This window comes from Mobula hypostoma, chromosome 17 (genome assembly GCF_963921235.1).
Source record: "Mobula hypostoma chromosome 17, sMobHyp1.1, whole genome shotgun sequence".
NCBI lineage: Eukaryota > Metazoa > Chordata > Chondrichthyes > Myliobatiformes > Myliobatidae > Mobula > Mobula hypostoma.
In genome coordinates, this window is record NC_086113.1 from 62,041,269 (window position 1) to 62,063,065 (window position 21,797).

At 39.9% G+C, this 21,797-nt stretch overlaps 1 protein-coding gene across 2 annotated transcripts in view; it reads right to left on the reverse strand.

Annotated features, from left to right (window-relative positions):
- The window catches only part of topbp1 (DNA topoisomerase II binding protein 1), a 127,020-nt gene that overhangs the window by 21,758 nt on the left and 83,465 nt on the right, over positions 1-21,797 (reverse strand). For both annotated transcript variants that reach the window (XM_063069992.1, XM_063069993.1), the window contains exons 20-22: positions 8,357-8,540; positions 6,867-7,096; positions 2,697-2,830 (exon numbers count right to left, since the gene is read on the reverse strand). In XM_063069992.1, coding sequence (XP_062926062.1) covers positions 2,697-2,830; positions 6,867-7,096; positions 8,357-8,540 — 548 coding nt within the window. The remainder of the gene's footprint in view (positions 1-2,696; positions 2,831-6,866; positions 7,097-8,356; positions 8,541-21,797) is intronic.

Consider the following 21,797-nt stretch of genomic DNA (forward strand, 5'->3'; position numbering starts at 1 on the left):
ATCTTGCATCAATTTCGAATCTCCTATCCCCTACGCTTCCCAGCCTTGACTGGCTTTTGGGAGAGCCACAGGCAAATTTTAAAATCATGCTTTTCAAATGCTTCTGTCATTTACGATATATGTAAATCTCCTGCATCTGTGCAATACTTTGAGATATCAGAGTAATATTTGAATCAATGCATCACTGATGGTTGTCTACTATGGCATAAACCCTACAATTCCTTCTTTAACCAACTCCACTTAAACACTTCTTTCCTCTTTAGATCTGATCCTTATCCTTAAAATTCTTCTTGTTGATCAATGTTCCCCAACATAACTCAGGTCATTTTTTTTCATAAGATTCCCAAGCAGTGTACTTTTACTATAGCGGATTCTGATTAATTGAGCCATTGATTAACCGGGAAAGCTGCTTATTTAGGACAACTTTTAAAGAAAAAACACTAATCGAGAAAATAGCCAGGATTGTCTTCCGTCTATCTGGGACATTATGCTGCTTAATTGGGGCAGGACGCTCTTGCTGAACAGTTTCTATCTAGCCTCAGTTGCATGCACTTGTGTGGCTGTTAGACAGCACATTGTGCTTAGAGTGAACAGTTTTTAAATAGCGCCAGTTGCGTGTGCTTGGGCCAGGAAACTTATTGATGAATTACGACACTACTTCATGCAGGAAGACAGCTCATTACCTGCACTAGGTGTCTGCGCTGATTTTGCTTGTTTATAATCAATGAAAAGAACACGGTAGCATATATTGGAAAAATTTCTCCATCAATAACTATTAGGAACCAATACAGTTTTATAGTACTGAAGTAATATTGGTAATGTTCACATTTGTTCTGTATTTCATTTAAATACATAATTCGTTACTGTTAAACAGTAAATTGTCTTTTTTTTAAATACCTTTTTAACTACAGTAGATTCTGGTTGGGTGGTGGGGTGTAGACATGCCTCTACCAAAGGAGGTGCAAGATCCTCCTTCCCTCCGCTAACCAGGTCACTCTTGGGCAATGTGTAGCATCTAGTTAGTCCCCTAATCAGGGTCATGTGAAGCCATGGGAGCTGGTAGAGTGAGCAGCTGGTGCATATCACAAGTCCTGGTTATGCAACCATTGACAACAAGCAAACAATCTCTGAAGAGTAGTGATAATGGCTAGAGTTACCCATTGTGTAACAATACTGCCCAGACGGTGGCAAACCACGTCTGTAGAAAAAAAATTGCCAAGAACAATTGTGGTCATGGATAGAGAAGAGAATAAGAACAACAGCGTGAAAGGAGTCAAAGGACAGATGGAAGACAATGATCAACCATATCACATGACACAGCATATAATGATGATAATGTTGAGGTTCCAGTTAACAAAGGCACACTGGGACCAATATATTTTGGCACAATTAAGTGGCTACCCTAAATGATGAAGTTTTGTGGAAATAAAAAAAACAAACCAAGTAACAAGTTATGTATTCAAATAAAATACAGAACAAATTAGAACACTACTAATACCTCTACAGTACTATAAAACTGGATTAATTCCAAATAGTTATCAAAGAAAGAATTCATCTGTTGTGCAGTGCCATGTTCCTCTGACTGTAAATGAACAAAATTAGCGCAGACACCTAGGGAGTTGCCTGCAACTGAATCCTCCAAATCTTCACTTTCATTGTAACATTCAAGATGATTGTCGACACCTTCAAATTCTTCGTAGTTCCTAACTTGTTGGAAGTAGTGAAGTCATTTCCATTTCACGCCCAGCCGCTTCTGGCATCTCCAAGTCTGAAAGCTTGAAATTGCAGTGAGCACAACAGTTCTGAACTCTTATTGCTTATTTCTCACCAACTATCAGTGACAAAAATCACTGCTTTTTAGGACAAACACATGCAACTGATACTATTTAAAAACTGTTCGCACGAAGCACAGTATAATATCTAATGGCCACACAAGTGCTTGCAACTGATACTAGTTAGAAACTGTTCAGCAACAGTCCCTTGTCCCAATTAAGCAGCATTGTGTCCCAAGAAAGGGGATCCCATCGATTTTCTCAATTAGTTTTTGTTCTTTAAGAGTTGTCCCAAATAAGTGACTGAGCCAATTAACCGATGGCTCAGTTTACTAGAATCCACTATATTTCCATGAAACTTTGGCTAATTGGGGCAGCCACTTAATTGGGCCAAAATGTACTGGTCCCAATGTGTCCCAATTAACTGGAATCCACTGTATATTCAAGGCATAATAAAAGTATAAGTTATTAATATGGTAGTGAGCTACTTGGAACCACAGACACAGCAAGACATTTTCTTCATCTCAGTCCAGAGAATTTGAAATCTCTGGACTGAGATATTAGATGTCATGGCTTTATGACTGTTGAGGCTCAGCACCTACTGAGACACTGAGAAATAAAAGAATGTCTGAAGACTAGATTATGAAAAAAGTGAACATAAACACTAGACTGAAATACAAAATAAAATCTTAGCACACCTTTTGCTCGAATAAGAGCAGAAACAATTCAGAAGTGTGTTTTTACTGATTCTTTAAAGTCTTTGTAAAAGCAGAATGTTAAGATTAAAACTAAATTTGGTTAGGATTCAAAAACCTTGGGAAAAAATAATGTACTTGTGGTCAGATGATTCGCATGAGCATCATGTTAATACTCCTCACTTACAAATCACTTCCTTGTTACAATAAATTCTGAGTATTTCCAAACCTGTTCTTTAGGCTGTGGTGCCACCAGAGGTTTTGCTAGTGGAAAAGCAATACTGGGTGCTTGAGGTGTAGGGGTGAGGTGATCATCTTTCATTGAAGTGTCACAGTTTGCTGCTACAACTTCATGTGGAATTTCTGCAACATAAGCAGAGTCAATATCAAAGACTTCATCAAATTGTAAAAAATATATACAATCATACCAAGCAGTAATAAGTTAAGGCAATTGGACTTGCTGTGTTGTCTCCAAGATATTTTGCCACTCATCAGAGAGGCTTCTTCTGATCCATGGTGGGTAGCTTCCAGCTTATATGCTCTGTGAGATGTTTAAAGGTATAGCAATCACATGAGGGTCATTAACAGTCGTAGAGGTAGGGGTCATTAGTCTTAACTTTGCATGAATGGAGGTGTAAACTGTTGTGGAGACTCTGGGGTAGAGATGTTAGGACTGCATTGTAAGTAGCTGAACTAAGGGGGTGGGGTACGGCACCACCACACTTCCCTACACTATATTCTATCTGCCACTGTTTTGCCAAAAGTCCTTCTGTAGATTCCCTGCATCCTTAACACCACCTGCCTCTCCACCTATCTTTGTGTTAACCGCAATCTTGGCTACAAGGCCATCAACTTCATCATCCAAAGCATTAATATACAATGTTGAGAAGAAATGAAGAAGTGAAGAAGTGAAGAAAATACTTAAGAAAAAAATCAGGAGGGCTAAAAGAAGACATGAGGTTGCCTTGGCAGTCAAAGTGAAGGATAATCCGAAGAGCTTTTACAGGTATATTAAGAGCAAAAGGATTATAAGGGATAAAATTGGTCCTCTTGAAGATCAGAGTGGTCGGCTATGTGCGGAACCAAAGGAAATGGGGGAGATCTTAAACAGGTTTTTTGTGTCTGTATTTACTAAGGAAACTGGCATGAAGTCTATGGAATTAAGGGAAACAAGTAGTGAGATCATGGAAACTGTACAGATCGAAAAGGAGGAGGTCCTTGCTGTCTTGAGGAAAATTGAAGTGGATAAATCCTCGGGACCTGACAGGGTGTTTTCTCGGACCTTGAAGGAGACTAGTGTTGAAATTGCAGGGGCCCTGGCAGAAATATTTAAAATGTCGCTGTCTACAGGTGAGGTGCCGGAGGATTGGAGAGTGGCTCATGTTGTTCTGTTGTTTAAAAAAGGATCGAAAAGTAATCCGGGAAATTATAGGCCAGTAAATTTAACGTCGGTAGTAGGTAAGTTATTGGAGGGAGTATTAAGAGACAGAATCTACAAGCATTTGGATAGACAGGGACTTATTAGGGAGAGTCAACATGGCTTTGTGCGTGGTAGGTCATGTTTGACCAATCTATTGGAGTTTTTCGAGGAGGTTACCAGGAAAGTGGATGAAGGGAAGGCAGTGGATATTGTCTACATGGACTTCAGTAAGGCCTTTGACAACGTCCCGCATGGGAGATTAGTTAGGAAAATTCAGTCGCTAGGTATACATGGAGAGGTGGTAAATTGGATTAGACATTGGCTCAATGGAAGAAGCCAAAGAGTGGTAGTAGAGAACTGCTTCTCCGAGTGGAGGCCTGTGACTAGTGGTGTGCCACAGATATCAGTGCTGGGTCCATTGTTATTTGTCATCTATATCAATGATCTGGATGATAATGTGGTAAATTGGATCAGCAAATTTGCTGATGATACAAAGATTGGAGGTGTAGTAGACAGTGAGGAAGGTTTTCAGAGCCTGCAGAGGGACTTGGACCAGCTGGAAAAATGGGCTGAAAAATGGCAGATGGAGTTTAATACAGACAAGTGTGAGGTATTGTACGTTGGAAGGACAAACCAAGGTTAATGGTAAGGCACTGAGGAGTGCAGTGGAACAGAGGGATCTGGGAATTGAGATACAAAATTCCCTATAAGTGGCGTCACAGGTAGATAGGGTCGTAAAGAGAGCTTTTGATACATTGGCCTTTATTAATCAAGGTATTGAGTATAAGAGCTGGAATGTTATGATGAGGTTGTATAAGGCATTGGTGAGGCTGAATCTGGAGTATTGTGTTCAGTTTTGGTCACCAAATTACAGGAAGGATATAAATAAGGTTGAAAGAGTGCAGAGAAGGTTTACAAGGATGTTGCCGGGACTTGAAAAACTCAGTTACAGAGAAAGGTTGAATAGGTTAGGACTTTATTCCCTGGAGCGTAGAAGAATGAGAGGAGATTTGATAGAGGTATATAAAATTATGATGGGTATAGATAGAGTGAATGCAAGCAGGCTTTTTCCACTGAGGCAAGGGGAGAAAAAAAAAGAGGACATGGGTTAAGGGTGAGGGGGGAAAGTTTAAAGGGAACATTGGGGGGGCTTCTTCACACAGAGAGTGGTGGGAGTATGGAATGAGCTGCCAGACGAGGTGGTAAATGCGGGTTCTTTTTTAACATTTAAGAATAAATTGGACAGATACATGGATGGGAGGTGTATGGAGGGATATGGTCCGTGTACAGGTCAGTGGGACTAGGCAGAAAATGGTTCAGCACAGCCAAGAAGGGCCAAAAGGCCTGTTTCTGTGCTGTAGTTTCTATGGTTTCTAAGTGGTCCCAACAGAGACCCCTGCAGAGCACCAACAGTAACCAGCAGACAACCAGAAAAGGCCCTCTTTATTCCCACTCTTTGCCACCTGCCATTCAGCCAATCTATCTATGCTAGTATCTTTCCAGTTATACCATAGGCTCTTAGCTTGTTAAGTAGCATCCTTTGCATCACCTTGTCAACAGCCTTCTGAAAATTCAAGTAAACAACATCCACTGACTCTCCTTTGTTCACACTGACTGTGGTCTCCCAATGAGGGAGTCAAGGGTCCAGTTATAGAGGGAGGTAAAGAGACCTGGGTTTTGGAGATTGTTGATTAGTACTGAGGGTATGAAGGTGTTGAATACCGAGATGGAAACAATAAACAGAAGCATGACGTAGGTATTGCTATTGTCCAGGTAATCCAAGGCCAAGTTGACAGCTAGTGAGACTGCATCCACTATAGAACTTTTGTGGCAATAGGCAAATTGTGACGGGTCTAGGACCTCGTTTAGGCAGTAGTTGATTTTGGCTATGACCAACTTCTCAAAGCACTTCACTACAGTAGAAGCGAGTACAAATAGGTGATAGTCATTGAGGCAGCTCACTCTGCTCTTCTTGGGCACATGTATAATTGTGGCCCCTTTGAAGTAAGTGGGAACCACTGACTGCAACAATGAGAGTTTGAAGCTGTTCTTTAGTACTTCCACCAGATGGTTGGCACAGGTTTTCAATGCCCTACCAGGTACACCATTGAGGCCTGATACCCTCTTGAAAGATGTCCTGACATCGGACACCAAGACAGAGATCACAGGGTCATCAGATACTGCAGGGACTCGCACAGGTATACTTTATTCTCCCTCTGAAAGCCTTTGAAAGGCTTTGAGCTTATCGGGGGGGGGGGGCGGGGGTGAGGCATCACAGCTATTCATGATTTTAGATTCCACCTTGTAGGAAGCAATGGTATGCAAACCCTGCAGAACTCGCATGCATCAGATTCAGTCTCTTCAATTAGAATAGCTTTTCAGCTCAAGATGATCGGTTTTGAATGCCATGGCTGATCTAACCCTCAGCCAACTGCTTATCTCCTAGTTCATCCATGGCTTTTGGTTTGGGTATGTCCAGTATGTTCTCGAAGGCACACACTCATCCTTAAAGGTCTCGATGAAGTTGGTGCCAACTGTGGCATATTCATTCAGATTTGAAGAAGAATTTAAAAATTCATAAACAGACTGCTTGAAATAGATGAATTATTTGAAATTTCTCTGTATTGGCATCATTCATTCCAATAGATTTTGTGGAAATCTTGGAAAACTGCGAATAAAGTTTAATGAATAGTTACAAATAAATTGCCTTTCCTTCCCTCCTTACTAAACATGTTCTTATACACAAATCAAAGCCTTAAGACGTTTCTAATATGGCATTTATGTAAGAATCAAATATCACAGAAGGCCACTTGAAATTTTAAATATCTTACGAAGTCTAGCAGCTCATTGTTTCTGCTGTTTTAGCATGACAAAGACAGGACAACAGATGGAAAATATTATCCAGAAACACACTTATATGAATTCTAAAAATTGAGTAAACAATAACTTTTAAGGTGCAGGAAAAATAGTTTAAAGTACCAATTGCAGCCATTTCTGAATCAGTTAAAGATTCTCTGTGTCCTGTATTTTGCTCCTCCACCTGCTCTGTGTTCTTCTGGAACTGCTCGGAGTATTGAGAAGGGCTGCTAGGCCATTGCATATTGTTAGCCAGCTTGGCTCTCTCTTCCCTAGCTGTAGGATCATCCCAAATAATCTGCTCATTTTGTGATGGTTCCGTATTGATGTCCATTACAGCTGGATGTGAGCACCTAAAGATCAGGATATGAGAATCATTGAATCAGAGTCAAATTGCATGAAAACAAGCTTTTTGGCCCAGTCTACATCAATCAAGATGTCCATCTAAGCTAATCCTATTTACTCACATTTCACCCATATCCCCTTTAACTGTTCCTATTCTGGTATCTGTCCAAGTGTCTTCTAAATGTTGTTAATATACCTGCTTCAACCAATTCTTCAGACAGCTCATTCAGTACAAGGACCACACTTTGGGTGAAAAAGCTTCTTCTCAGATTCCTGTTAAATCTCTCGGCTCTTACCTTAAACCCAGCTCTTGATTGTCCAGTCCTGAAGAATAGACTGCATGCATTCACCCATCTATACATCTCATGATTTTATACACCTCCATATGTTCTTCTACACTTCGAGTCCTAGCCTGTTCGACCTCCCTCTATAACTCAGTCCCTCGAGTCCTAACAACATCTTCCTACACATATTCTGCACTGTTTCCAGTGTACTGAATGTGCAGATGCAAGTGGAACATTTGTGTTTATAAATTGATGGCTCTAATATTTTCAAATAAATATTGTATTATTTTCAGCAGGAAACTGTAAAGAGAATAACAATAACAGGCTCTTTAGCTCAAATGGTCCATGATAACCAAGATTTCTATCGAAGTGAGTCCCTCGTAATCTTTCCTACCCATGCACCTGTCTAATTGGCTTTTAGATGTGAAGGAAAACACTTCCTTTGGCAGTCATTCATATATGGACTATCCTCTGGGTAAAAATGTTGCCTTTCAGGGTTCTAATAAATCTTGCCCCCTCACCCCAAAACTTATGTCCTTTAATTCTTGATTCCCCAACCCTGGTAAAGAGAATACCTATCTATGCTCCTCATAATTTTCTACACTTCTGTCCCTTGACTCATGGCAACATCCTTGTAAATCTCAACACTCTTTCCAATTTAATGGCATCCATCCTATAGCAGAATGAGTAAAACTGAATACAAATTCTAAGCCACTGAATTCTCATTAGATCAACCAATAAAACTGGAATTCAATAATGTAGCTGAACTGCAAATAAAAATAAAAATGAAACACAGAAGTTTAAAAATGCATTTGAGACACGCAAACTAATTCTCAGACCAAACACATTGCATTATTTGAGCAGTGTAGGCACGTGTATCCACATTATAACCATTAAAAATGAGCATTATGTCTACAAGGCACTTATCAAAACTATACCAAAACATTCCATAACTTCTTTGCAAAGAACACCATTTAAAGAGACCTGAGGGATTCCAGTGCTCTGCTACGCCCTGCACGAAGGGCACCATCAACTGAAGGGGAGTATTCCAGAATTCCCCTTGACGCGGCTGCACGGTGTCCAATCGATTTCTCCACTCTTGTCGCAGACATTATTTCCTGTAACTGGCGCTGAAAATTCTCTCTCATTTCAGAGGTTTCTGTCAAATCTGTAAAATGGTATATAAAGAAAGAAAATGTTGTAGTTTATAAACTTTTTGGGCTGCGCAGGCACGGTAAGTGACAGCCTCAGAGGCCTATCGAAGTTTGGAGAGTGAATACAAGGCTAGTGCAGTAGGTGTCGACATCAGAGGTCCAAACCCAGCTACAAATAAAAAGTACAGTCAGCCCTCCATAACCGCGAGTTCCACATCCGCAGATTCAACCAACCGCGGATTGAAAACATTCTATAAAAAATTTCCAGGAAGTTCCATAAAGCAAAACTTGAATTTGCCGCGTGCAGAGCACTACACTGAATCCATGTGAATGAAGTGATGTGTAGGCATACCCTACTGTAGCTTCCCGCCATTTCACAGATCCTCAATCTCTCTCCAGCACTCGTTTGAGCATTATTAACTTGGGGATCACCGGAGAATCGGCATCCGCTGATACCGAGGCAGCGTCAGCGTTCCCAGAAGAGCTATGATGGTTGCGTCTGTACTGAACATGTACAGACTTTATTTTCTTGTCATTATTCCCTAAACTAGTGGTCTCCAACCTTTTTAAGCCCAAGACCCTCTACCTCAGCCTTAGTGAAAGACAAGATCGACCTACTAAATCGTTTACAGAAAAAACAGCTCAGATTGTACTTCCAACTTGAGGTCTTTTATTTGGGCTAATTGTATTTGAATTACATAAAATGCTTTTGTCAAACTTTCAAATTAATTCAACCAAGAAAACACTGTAACTAGCATATCAAACAGGCCATAGCTGTCTTTAAGAATATTACAATACTTCATACCTTTAATTCTAAGTTTCATTATTTAATTTTATTTCAACACGAAAAATAAATGAATAAAAATTGACTGTTGCACTCAGTGTGATGACTGGGGCTGAATACTTTCTGCTAATTCCCTGAAATTTGGCTCATTACTACAGACAGCCAGTCTGAGACAGTTTGTGAGGTGTCTATCAGTAAGACAGCTCCTGTACTTAGATTTAATAATTTTCATCTGTGAAAATGCAAGTTCACACAGATAAGTTGACCCAAAGTAGGCACTGACTTTTAGTGCACATGTGGTGAGATGAGGAAACTTCTCCCTGCTGACAAGCCCCCAAAAGTCACCGTCCCTTGATCTTGCTTTAAGCTCGATGTCATTTTGCAAATCAATTATTTCCATTTCAATATCACTTGGCACACCAAATATTTGTTGGAATTTGGCTGCTATCTGTTCTATATCGATCAGCAGAAATAAATACAGCAATATCTTTCATGACATTTAACTCCCCAAAACGCCGATCAAACTCTATTGCCAGTTTGTCTAGGTATGCACAGAACTGCTCAGGGCGAAAAGCATTTTTTCCCTTGACGGCCTGTAACATTTTCTCCAAGTTGGGAAAGTGTGTCAGCCTCCTGTTCTTTAAATTTGAAATCCAAATACCGAGCTTGGCCTTAAACGCATTTACTGCACTTAACAGGTGGGGCAGGTGTCTGTCTTTTCCCATGAGCTCGTTGTTAAGTGTGTTTAATTTAGCCGTTAGGTCTGTCAGAAACCCTAAATCCAGCAGCCATGCATTGTCTGACAGTTCCTCGTGCTCCTCGTTTCTTGTCGACAGAAAAGTCTTTATCTCAGGCAGCAAGTCAACAAATCGTTGCAGCACTTTCCCGTGACTCAGCCACCGACATCAGCATGAAGAAGTATGTCTCCGTAAGTGGCATCGAGCTCATCCAATAACACCTTGAATAAGCTGTGCTGAAGCGCTTTTGCTCGAATCAAGTTTATCAGTTTGACCACCAGTGTCATTACATGAGAAAAATCCACAACCTTCCCAGCCAAGGCCTGCTGATGAATCACACAGTGATAATTCAGGAAGTCAGGAAAATCAGGGTCATTACAGCACGGTGCTATAAAAGCAACGCACACACCGTGCATTGCTGAGGTGCCATCAGTAGTAATTGCCACCAGTTTATGAATGGGGATGTCATTTTCATGGACATCTTTTTAAAAACTCATTGTAAATATCCTCACCTCTCGTTCTCTCCTTTAAGTGCAAAAGAATGAAGAGTCCTCCTTTGTTGTAAAATCCTGGAAAGCCATTCTGACAAATACAACAAGCTGAGCTGTTTGCATTACATCCAGGGATTTATTGAACTGCAGTGAAAAATATTCACAGAATGACAAGTCCTTTAACACTTGTTGATCCACATCCTCTGACAGTAACTCCACCCTCCTTGTCACTGTTGCAGGGCCAAGCGGTATATTATGTATTGCGGTTTTGATGTCGTTTTTGTTTTTAAAGTCATTAAAAACAGTCTCTGCAGTAATGGCCATTGCTTCCTTGAATAAATCACCATCTGTAAAAGGCTTCTTGTGTTTAGCCAAAAGGTAACTTACATGAAATGATGCTTCAATAGCAGCCTTATTTTGAGCAGCATGTTTTGTGAAAAACGATAGCTGGGCCTTCAACCCCGATTCCAGCTCCCCAACTTTCCAGGCATGAATTGCGCTCTTCGGCGGGTAGGTGTCTTTAAATTTCTGGTGGTTGGTGTTGTGGTGCCGCTCCAGATTCCCTCTTTTAGTCAGTGCTTGTGTTTGGTGGCACAACATACATACACACTTGTCTTTCACCAAGGTAGATAGAAATTCCTCTTCCCATTCTGGATGGAATTTGTACATTTTAGCCTTCTTTTGAGGAGCCTCCACCATGCTAGCTAGCTACCTTGCAGGTTATCACCAGCAAATGCCATATATTGATGTTTGCGACAGTCTGTACTTCTATCTAATCTAATTGGTCACTTTGATGCTGCACAAGCTACGCTGAAAAAATTACTACAGTTAAATCAAAAGAGAGAGAGAGGCACTAACTTTTCAGTAAAAACTAAAATTAATGCTAATTACTAGCACACAATCTGAAATGCTAAACATGAATTCACACTATCAAAGGCAAAAAATTCGAAAGAAAGAAAGAGCAGTACAACTGATCGAATTTTTGCATAACTTACATAATATAAATAGCAGCATAATAGAGTCAAAACCGATTAATGTTGATCAAATTTTAGGCAATTGTGGACAAGATTAAAGAAATTGATAAGAAATATGTTATGGCTCCTTCTGAGGAGCTATACAAACAAAGAACTGAACTTCAAATGGAACACAGTTTACTACTCTCGTCCTCGATTGTAAACCAATTAAAGAAAACAAGAAGTGATTTTTATGTTCACAGTGATAAAATTGGCAAGCTGCTGGCTAATCAATTGAAATCTAATTATGTTAAATCTCAAATCAATCAGATTTATAACCAAAATGATCGATTGATATTGGATCATGTGGGGATTAATCAAACCTTTTGTGATTTTTATTCTTCTTTATATCAATCAGAGTCTCCTCGAGATTCTAAATATATGAATGATTTTTTAAATAAGTTAGACTTCCCTCAGATTTCACGGGATATGTCTTCTTTATTAGATACTTCCATTACAATGGATGAGATTAAGAATGTTATTTTTTCTATGAATCTGGGGAAAGCTCCTGGCCCTGATGGATTTACGGTTGAATTTTATAAATGTTTTGCTTCTTTATTGATTCCTTGGCTCTATAAGGTTTTTGAGGCTTCTTTGAAACTTGGTAAACTTCCGGAATCTTTTAATAGAGCATCAATTTCTTTAATACTAAAGAAGGATAAAGACCCTGCTCAATGTGCATCTTATAGACCAATATCTTTATTAAATGTTGATTCTAAAGTTTTTTCTAAGTTATTAGCAAATAGACTAGAAAAAGTACTTCCTTCTATTATTTCGGAAGACCAAACGGGTTTTATTAAAGGTCGTTACTCTTTTTATAATATTCGTACATTGTTAAATATCGTTTATACTCCCTCACAAAATGTTCCTGAGTGTGTTATTTCTTTAGATGCCGAGAAAGCTTTTGATAGAGTAGAATGGCCTTATTTATTTAAGGTGCTTGAAATGTTTAATTTTAGCTTGAAATTTATATCCTGGATTAAACTGTTATATTACTCCCCTGTAGCCTCGGTTCGTACTAACTCTTTAAATTCACCTTTTTTTCCTCTCTTTCGTGGTACTCGACAAGGCTGTCCTCTTAGTCCCCTATTATTTGATATTGCATTAGAACCTCTTGCAATTGCTATTCGAGAATCTTCAAATATTACTGGGATAACTCGGGGATTAAAGTCCCATAAATTATCACTCTATGCTGATGATTTACTTTTATATATTTCTAATCCTGAGAGATCCATTCCTGCTGTTTTAGAGTTATTAGCACAATTTGGTCTTTTCTCAGGTTATAAATTAAATCTTAGTAAGAGTGAACTTTTTTCGATTAATAAACATCTTCCCTTATATTATAAATTTCCATTTAAATTGATTAATAATTACTTTTCATATCTTGGGATTAAAATTACTTGTAAACATAAAGATTTATTTAAGACTAACTTTTTACCATTAATAGACCATATTACTCAACTTTCATCTAAATGGTTTCCCTTATATTTAACTTTGATTGGTCGTATTAATGCAGTTAAGATGTTTTTTTTGCCAAAATTTTTATATGTGTTTCAGGCATTACCAATTTTCGTTCCTAAATCTTTTTTTGATAAAGTTGACTCTAAAATTTCTTCATTTATTTGGCAGAATAAGAATCCGAGACTGGGTAAAATACATTTACAGAAAGCTAAGAGAGATGGAGGTTTAGCATTACCTAATTTTAGATTTTATTATTGGGCTATTAATATTCGACATATGAAATTTTGGTTACTTGACCGGGACATACTATCTATTCCTAAATGGGTAGCATTGGAATTACAATCTGTTCAGGGTTATACACTTGGTTCTATTTTAGGTTCCTCTCTTCCTTTTGATTCGAAACGCCTTAAGCAGGTCTCTAACCCGATAGTTAAATATGCTTTGCGCATTTGGTTTCAATTCAGAAAATTTTTTGATCTTAATCAATTCGGGTTAGCGATTCCTATTTTAGGTAACATATTTTTTCCTCCCTCTTTTACGGATCGCGCTTTTCAAACTTGGAAGACTAAGGGTATTTTACGGTTTTTGGATTTATTTTTAGATGGTTCCCTTATGTCTTTTGAACAATTATCTAATAAATATAACTTATCAAGAATACATTTTTTTAGATATTTACAAGTTAGAAATTTCCTAAGTACTATACTTTCTTCCTTTCCAATGCTCCCTCCTATATATATTTTAGATTCGATAATTAACCTTAATCCATGTCAGAAAGGTGCATCGGCTATGATTTATAATATTATTATGAAACTTAGGAAAGCTCCATTTGATAAGATTAGGGTAGATTGGGAACAGGAATTGGGGCTTACCATTTCTGTGGATGATTGGGGGCAGATTTTACAATTAGTTAATACTTCCTCTATTTGTGCTAAACATTCCCTAATTCAATTTAAAGTGGTTCATAGAGCACATATGTCCAAAGATAAGTTAGCGCGTTTTTACTCGCATATTAATCCTTTCTGTGATAGATGTTCGGGGCAGATAGCCTCTTTAACTCATATGTTTTGGTCTTGCCCTACTTTGGAAACTTTTTGGAGAGATATTTTCAATATTATTTCTAAGGTATTAAATATAGATATCTCTCCTCACCTTATTACTGCTATCTTTGGACTACGTAAAATTTCTAGTAATCTTTCCCCTTCAGCCCGTAGAATGATCGCATTTCTTACTTTAATGGCGAAAAGATGTATTTTACAACATTGGAAAGAGCTTAATGCCCAACTACCTTTTTTTGGTTTTCTCAGACGATTTTATGTTTGAATTTGGAGAAAATTAGAAGTAACCTTTATGATTCTTCATTTAAATTTGAACAGATTTGGGGACCTTTTATTCGATATTTTCATTTAATGTAATATTTACCCTTCTTGTTTTTTTTTTCACTGTTTTAATGGAGGTCGGGATTGAGGACGTGATTTTAAGTTTAACTCTGTCTGGTTTCAAGTTAGCCCATTGCTTTGCCTTGCTTTCAGTTAGTTGCACGGTGGGTTTTTTTTTGGGGGTTTTTTTTTTCTTTTTTTCCATTGATATATATAAAATTTAGTAAACTATTATGTTATCTTGGTTTCTTATGCTTAAATTACATTGTAGTATTTTCTTTTTGGTATTGTTATCTTTTGGAATTTTATTATACTTTAACATTGTATTAATGTTTATATGGCTTACCTTTTTTGTATACTTACTCAATAAAAAGATTTAAAAAGAAAGAAAGATCAAATTTTAGATAAGTCATGAATGCATAAGTGAGTCATTTTTACCCACACATGTTGTTTTCTTTCGCCATTGAACAGTTTGCCCGTCTATTCGTTTATGTTTAAGATAAACGAAGCTCTCCCACGTTCCATGGAAATTTCACAGGCAGCAGGAATAGTCACATGATGTCAGCACATATAACGCACGACGCTGGGCAGTGGAAAGAGAGAAACACAATAACCAGGGAAAACAACCAAGTGTGGGTTAAAAACGACTCACATATACGCCTTAGGGGTAAAATTTGCTTTCGCATCAAAAGGTTTACCAGGCATAATGTTGTGTATGCATTTATTTTTCTTTTTTTTTCCAGGATCTACTGGGAAAGTTTCAAAGATCAACCGGTCGATCGTGATCGACTGGCGACCACTACTCTAAACAATACAGTATAACAACTACTTACATAGCATTTATATTGTATTAGGTATTATAAGTAATCTAGAGATGTTTTGAAGTATACGGGAGGATGTGTGTAGGTTATATGCAAATACTACGCCATTTTATATAAGGGACTTGCGCATCCGTGGATTTTGGTATCTGCGGAGGGTCCTGGAACCAATTCCCCGCGGTTACTGAGGAACGACTGTAGCCTGAAGTGGAGCAGCATTTGTAGTGAGCCAGTAATAAGAGTGGGAAGGCTTTGGCTTGACAGGCTTTAGCGTGAACAGGCGGAAGCAGTTAAGAAGAGGTAAGCATTTTTTTCTTTTTTATAAGCGTATAGAGTAGTCAAGATGGAATGCTCCTCCTGTCAGATGTGAGAATTCGGAATACCTGACAGTCTCCCTAATGACTACATCTGCAGGAAGTGCACCCAACTTCAGTGCCTGACTGGCAGGATCATGGAGCTGGAGCTAGAGTTGCACGTACTCAGGATCATTTGGGAAGCTGAAGATATTATAGATGAGACTTTTGAAGAGGTGGGCACTCCCAGAGTACAGGCTCCAGACAGTAGATAGGTAACCACCAGAACAGACAAGGGTATTAAGAAGTCAGTGCAGATTTCCACTGTGGCCATTCCTCTCAACAATGAGTATACTGCTTTGGATACTGCTGTGGGGGCGGGGGGGGGGGTGCGGGAATGACTCTTCATATCACAGAAGCAGCAAGCAGACTGGTGGCACTGTGGCCAGCTCTGAAGCTCGACGGGGAAGGGTAAAGTCAGGCAGTGCAGTAGTTATGAGCAACAGAAAGGAGATTGTATGGCCGCAAAAGAGACAGCAGGATGGTGTGTGCCTCCCAGATGCAAGGGTCCACGATGTATCAGAGTGGCTGCAGGATATTCTCAATGGTGAGGGGGAACAGCCAGAGGTCATGGTGCACACTGACACCAGTGAGATATGCAGAAAAGGGGCATAGTTCCTACACAGGGAGTATACAGAGTTAGAAAGAGGCTGAAGAGAAGGACCTCCAAGGTAGTACGCCATTAGCTAGTGGAGGTAGGAATGGGGCAGTAGCATGGATGAATGAGTGGCTGAGGAGATGGTACAGGGGACAGGGTTTCAAGCTCTTGGATCATTGGAACTTCTTCTGGGGAAGGGGTGACCTGTACAAGAGATACAGGTTGCACCTGAACTGTTGAAGAGCCAATGTCCTGGCCAGGAGGTTTGATGATGCTACTCATGAATGTTTAAACTAGTTTTGCAGGGGCTGTGTACCAGAGTCCTAGGTCAGTAAGGGAAGGATTGGACCAGAATGGAGATGGCAGGGAAAGTATTCAAATGCAAAATTGAAATAAGAGGTATGATGAGTCGGATAGTTTGAAGCGTGTATATTTTAATGCTGGGAGTATTGATGAAGTTTTAAGGATACTGGGGGATGCAAGAAATGATTCTTGGACTCTTGTAAATAACGGGTTAAAATTAAGTGCCAGCTTGTGTGTACTCTGTTCTGTGAAAGTGTGCAGAGTCTGTCCTTTGGCTAAGAATCTGCCTTCAGCTTGTTTAGATTAACGTCTCACAGCTGTTCCTTTGGGAATGACATGAGGGCTGAATTTACACAGGTTGCATACATCATGCCTTACGATTTCACATCACTGATCTAAGTTCCCTCATTTGTTTAGAGAGAATACACTGATAAGGCAAGAATCTGTCTGTAATTAAAACCTTGATTTAGTGGACTCTCTTATCTAAGTAATTAGCTGACTTGGCGGGAAAATCCGTTGAAACTGAGTGCTCTTTGTCTCTTCAGTTCTATAAATTGCCATGTTTCTGAGCTACACAGAAGTTCGCCATGAGCCACCAGAGAGAGAGAGAGAAATTCTGTCTCTTTGACGTTCGGCTCCGAGTTTCTCACCAGCTGAGCTCGAACAAATAAACTGGTGAAAAAGATAAAGTAAAGAACTGTGGTGTGATTATTGGTCCAGTGATTTTAAGTTTACAGTATTATGGGTAGGGTGATGAACTTAAGAGTATAGAGCAGTAAATGGAACGAGAATGTTGCAGGGGTTACTGAAACTTGGATGAGAGCGGGGCAGGAAAGGGTGATTAATGTACAAGGTTTTCAAAATTTTAGAAAGGGTAGAGGAGGAGGTAAGAGCACGATAGGGGAGTTGTAATCAAGGACAATATCAAAGATGCACTCAGGAGAGATGTAATGGAGGAGTCAGACACTGAGTCGATTTGGATAGAACTCAGGAATAGGAAGGATGCAATCACACTAATGGGATTGTACTAAGGCCCCCTAATAGCCACAGGGACATTGAGCTACATATAGACATAGCTTGAGCATACAGACATTATGAAAGAGGATGTGATGGAGCTTCTGGAAAGCATCAAGTTGGACAAGTCACCAGGACCGGACGAGATATACCCCAGGCTACTGTGGGAGGTGAGGGAGGAGATTGCTGAGCCTTTGGCAATGATCTTTGCATCATCAATGGGGACGGGAGATGTTCTGGAGCATTGGAGGGTTGCACATGTTGTTCCCTTAATCAAGAAAGGGAGCACAGATAGCCAAGGAAATTATAGGCCAGTGAGTCTTACTTCAGTAGCTGGTAAGTTGATGGAGAAGATCCTGAGAGGACGGATTTATGAACATTTGGAGAGGCATAACATAATTAGGAATAATCAGCATTGCTTTGTCAAAGGTCTGACGAGCTTGACCGAATTTTCTGAGAATACGACTAAACACCTCGATGAAGGTGGAACAGTAGATGTAGTGTATATGGATTTCAGCAAGGCATTTGATAAGGTACCCCATGCAAGGTGTATTGAGAAAGTAAGGAGGCATGGGATCCAAGGGCACCTGCTTTGTGGATCCAAAATTGGCTTGCCCACAGAAGGCAAAGAGTGGTTGTAGAGGGGTCATATTCCACATGGAGGTTGGTGACCAGTGGTGTGCCTCAGAAATCTGTTCTGGGACCCCTTCTCTTTGTGATTTTTATAAATGACCCGGATGAGGAAGTGGAGGGATGGGTTAGTAAATTTGCTGATGACACAAAGGTTGGGGGTGTTGTGGATAGTGTGAAGAACTGCCAGAGGTTACAGCGGGATATTGATAGGATGCAAAACTGGGCTGAGAAGTGGTAGATGGAGTTCAACCCAGGAAAGTGTGAGGTGGTTCATTTTGGTAGGTCAAATATGATGGCAAAATATAATATTAATGGCAAGACTTTTGGCAGTCTGGAGGATCAGAGGGATTTGGGGGTCCAAGTCCATAGAACACTCAAAACTGCTGCACAAGTTGCCTGTGTGGTTAAGGATCAACCACTGGATTGAGTTTAAGAGCCGAGAGGTAATATTACAGCTATACAGGATCTTGGTCAGACCCCACTTGGAATACTGTGCTCAGTTCTGGTCACCTCACTACAGGAAGGATGTGGAAACTATAGAAAGGGTGCAGAGGAGATTTACAAGGATGTTGCCTGAATTGGGGGGCATGCCTTATGAGAATAGGTTGAGTGAACTTGGCCTTTTCTCCTTGAGTGACGGAGGATGAGAGGTGACCTGATAGAGGTGTATAAGATGATGAGAGGCATTGATCATGTGGCTAGTCAGAGGCTTTTTCCCAGGGCTGAAATAGCTAACACGAGAGGGCACAGTTTTAAGGTGCTTGGAAGCAGGTACAGAGGAGATGTCAGGGATATTGGTGTTGTTTTTTTTTTACGCAGAGAGTGGCGAGTGCGTGGAATGGGCTGCTGGTGACGGTGGTGGAGGTGGATATAATAGGGTCTTTTAAGAGACTCCTGGACAGGTACATGGCGCTTAGAAAAATAGAGGGCTATGGGTAATTTCTAAAGTAAGTACATGTTGAGCACAGCATTGTGGGTCGAAAGGCCTGTATTGTGCTGTAGATTTTCTATACGTAATCACATTAAGGAAATGTGTAAAAATAATTAAGTTGTTGCATTGGTGGATTTCAACTAATATAAACTGGGACATTCTTAGTGCAAGGGGTTTAGATAGGACAGAATTTGTTAAGTTTAGCCAGGAAGGTTTCTTAACTCAATATGTGGACAGTCCAGTGAGAGATACTCATTGGACTATCCGTACTAGACCTGGTGTTGTTTAATCAGTCTGGCCAGGTGACTGACCTTTCAGTGGGTGAACAGTCAGAGTACAGTAACCACAACTCCTTAAATCCTTAACATTCAGGATAGCTATAGATAAGCATGGGTATGGGCCTTGGGGGAAGAGTTTTACATTGGAGTTGGGCAAATGACGAGACCATAAGGCAAGAATTTGGTTTTCTATTAAATTGGGCAGATACATGGATGGGAGGTGTATGGAGGGATATGGTCCATGTGCAGGTCAGTGGGACTAGGCAGAAAATGGTTCGGCACAGCCAAGAAGGGCCAAAAGGCTTGTTTCTGTGCTGTAGTTTTTCTATGGTTCTATGGTTTTCTATTAATTAAGAAGTGTTAATTGGGAACACCTATTTTCTGACAAGTCCACATCAGACATGTGGAGATTGATTAAAAATCAATTGCACAGAGTACAGAAGGATGTTAGAAGGATTGGCGGGGATGGAAAGTTAAGAGAACCTTGGATGTCCAGGGAGATAATGGATTTAGTCACAAAGCGAAAGGCAAAGTATGTAAAGCCTCGTAAGTTAGGATCAAATGAAACACATGAGAAGAATAAAGGAGCCAAAAAAGAACTCAAGGAGGGAATTAAGAAAGCCAGGAGGGGCCATGAAAAGTTCTTGGCAAGTATGGTTAAGGCAAAACCCAAGGCATTCTATACATATATCAAGAGGAAGTGGATAACTAGGGACTCAAGGATAAAGGGGGAAACATTTGCTTGGATGTGGAGAATGTGAGTGAGATGCTTAACGAGTATTTTGCTTCAGTGTTTACCAAGGAAAAGGATATGGAGAATCAGGAGATCAGCGCTCAGTGTATAAATAGGTTAGGGTATTTAGAGGCTAAGGAGGAGGAAGTGTTGGGCCTCCTAATGAGTATTAAGGTGGATAGGTCCCCAGGGCCTGATGGCATTTACCCAGGTTATTCAATATTTTATTTTTATTAGTTTCTACATAAAAGAATACAGGGTACAAGAAGATATATATTATAAATCAAAAAAAGATAAAATACCAAATACATATTAGAATCACACTTGCAATCACATTACCCTATATTCATGTAAATTAAATTAAATCGTAATATTGAAATGTAATAATTTTATTATACGGAAAGAAAATCTAAACCCACTACCAAGATCAAAGCTGTTTGGTAAAGAAAAAAGGAAAAGAAACTCCTATCATAAAGTGAAACATGTTATTAGCCACCAGCAGTTTTGAAAATGGTCAAAAATGGTCCCAGGTTATTGAAAGAAGCAAGAGACAAGATTGCTGGGCCCTTGACCAGTACCTTTATGTCCTCTCCGGCCAAAGGTGAGGTCCATCGGACTGGCAAGTGGTTAATGTTGTACCTCTATTTAAGAAGGGAACCAGGGAGAATCCTGGGAACTATAGCTCACTGAGTTTCATGTCAGATGTAGGAAAATTGCTGGAGAAAATTCTTAAGGATAGGACATATGAGCATTTGGAAACCCATGGGCTAATTAGGGAGAAGCAGCATGGCTTTGTGCATGGCAGGTCGTGCCTTACCAACTTGATTTTTTTTTGACAAGGTGACGGGAGATTGATGGGGTTAGGGCAATGGATGTTGTCTACATAAAGTTTAGTAAGGCATTTGACAAAGTCCCTCATGGGAGGCTAATCCAGAAGATTAAGATGCATGGGGTCTGTAATGAACTAGCTGTTTGGATTCAGAACCAGCTTGCATATAGAAGACGGAAGGCAGTGGTTGAGGGGCCTGTAACTAGTGGTGTTCTGCCGGGATCTGTGCTAAGACCTCTACGGTTTGTGATGTATATAAATGACCTGGATGAAAATGTAGATGGGTGTGTAGAAAGTTTGCAGATGATACCAAGATTGGTGGAGTTGTGGATGGTGTAGAAGACTGACAAAGAATATAGCGCGTTACAGGTCAGTCACAGATATGGGCAGAGAAATGGCAGATGGAGTTTAACCCAGATAGATGTGAGGTGTTGCACCTTGATAGGGAAATTTCAAGGAGACAGTACAGTGTTAAGGGCAAGTACCATAACAGTGTTGCTGAGCAGGAAATCTTGGGATCCAAGTTCATAGCTCCTTGAAAGTGGCTACACAGGTTGATCGGGTGGTTATGGGGGCTTATGGAATGCTTGTTGAGTCATTGAGTTTAAAAGTCAGGAGGTTATGTTCCAACTTTATAAAATACTTGTCAGACCACATCTGGATTATTGCACGTAGGTCTAGTCATCCCACTATAAGAAGGATGTTGAAGCTTTGGAGAGGGTGCAGAAGAGGTTTACCAGGATGCTGCCTGGTTTAGAGAGCATGTGCTATCACAAGAGGCTAGATAAATTTGGGTTGTTTTCTCTGGAGTGCTGGAGGCTGAGGGGAGATCTGATAGATGTTTACAAGATTATAAGAGGCAGAGATAGAGTGGACAGAGAGTATTGGTTTCCCAGGGTTGAAATATCTAATACCCAAA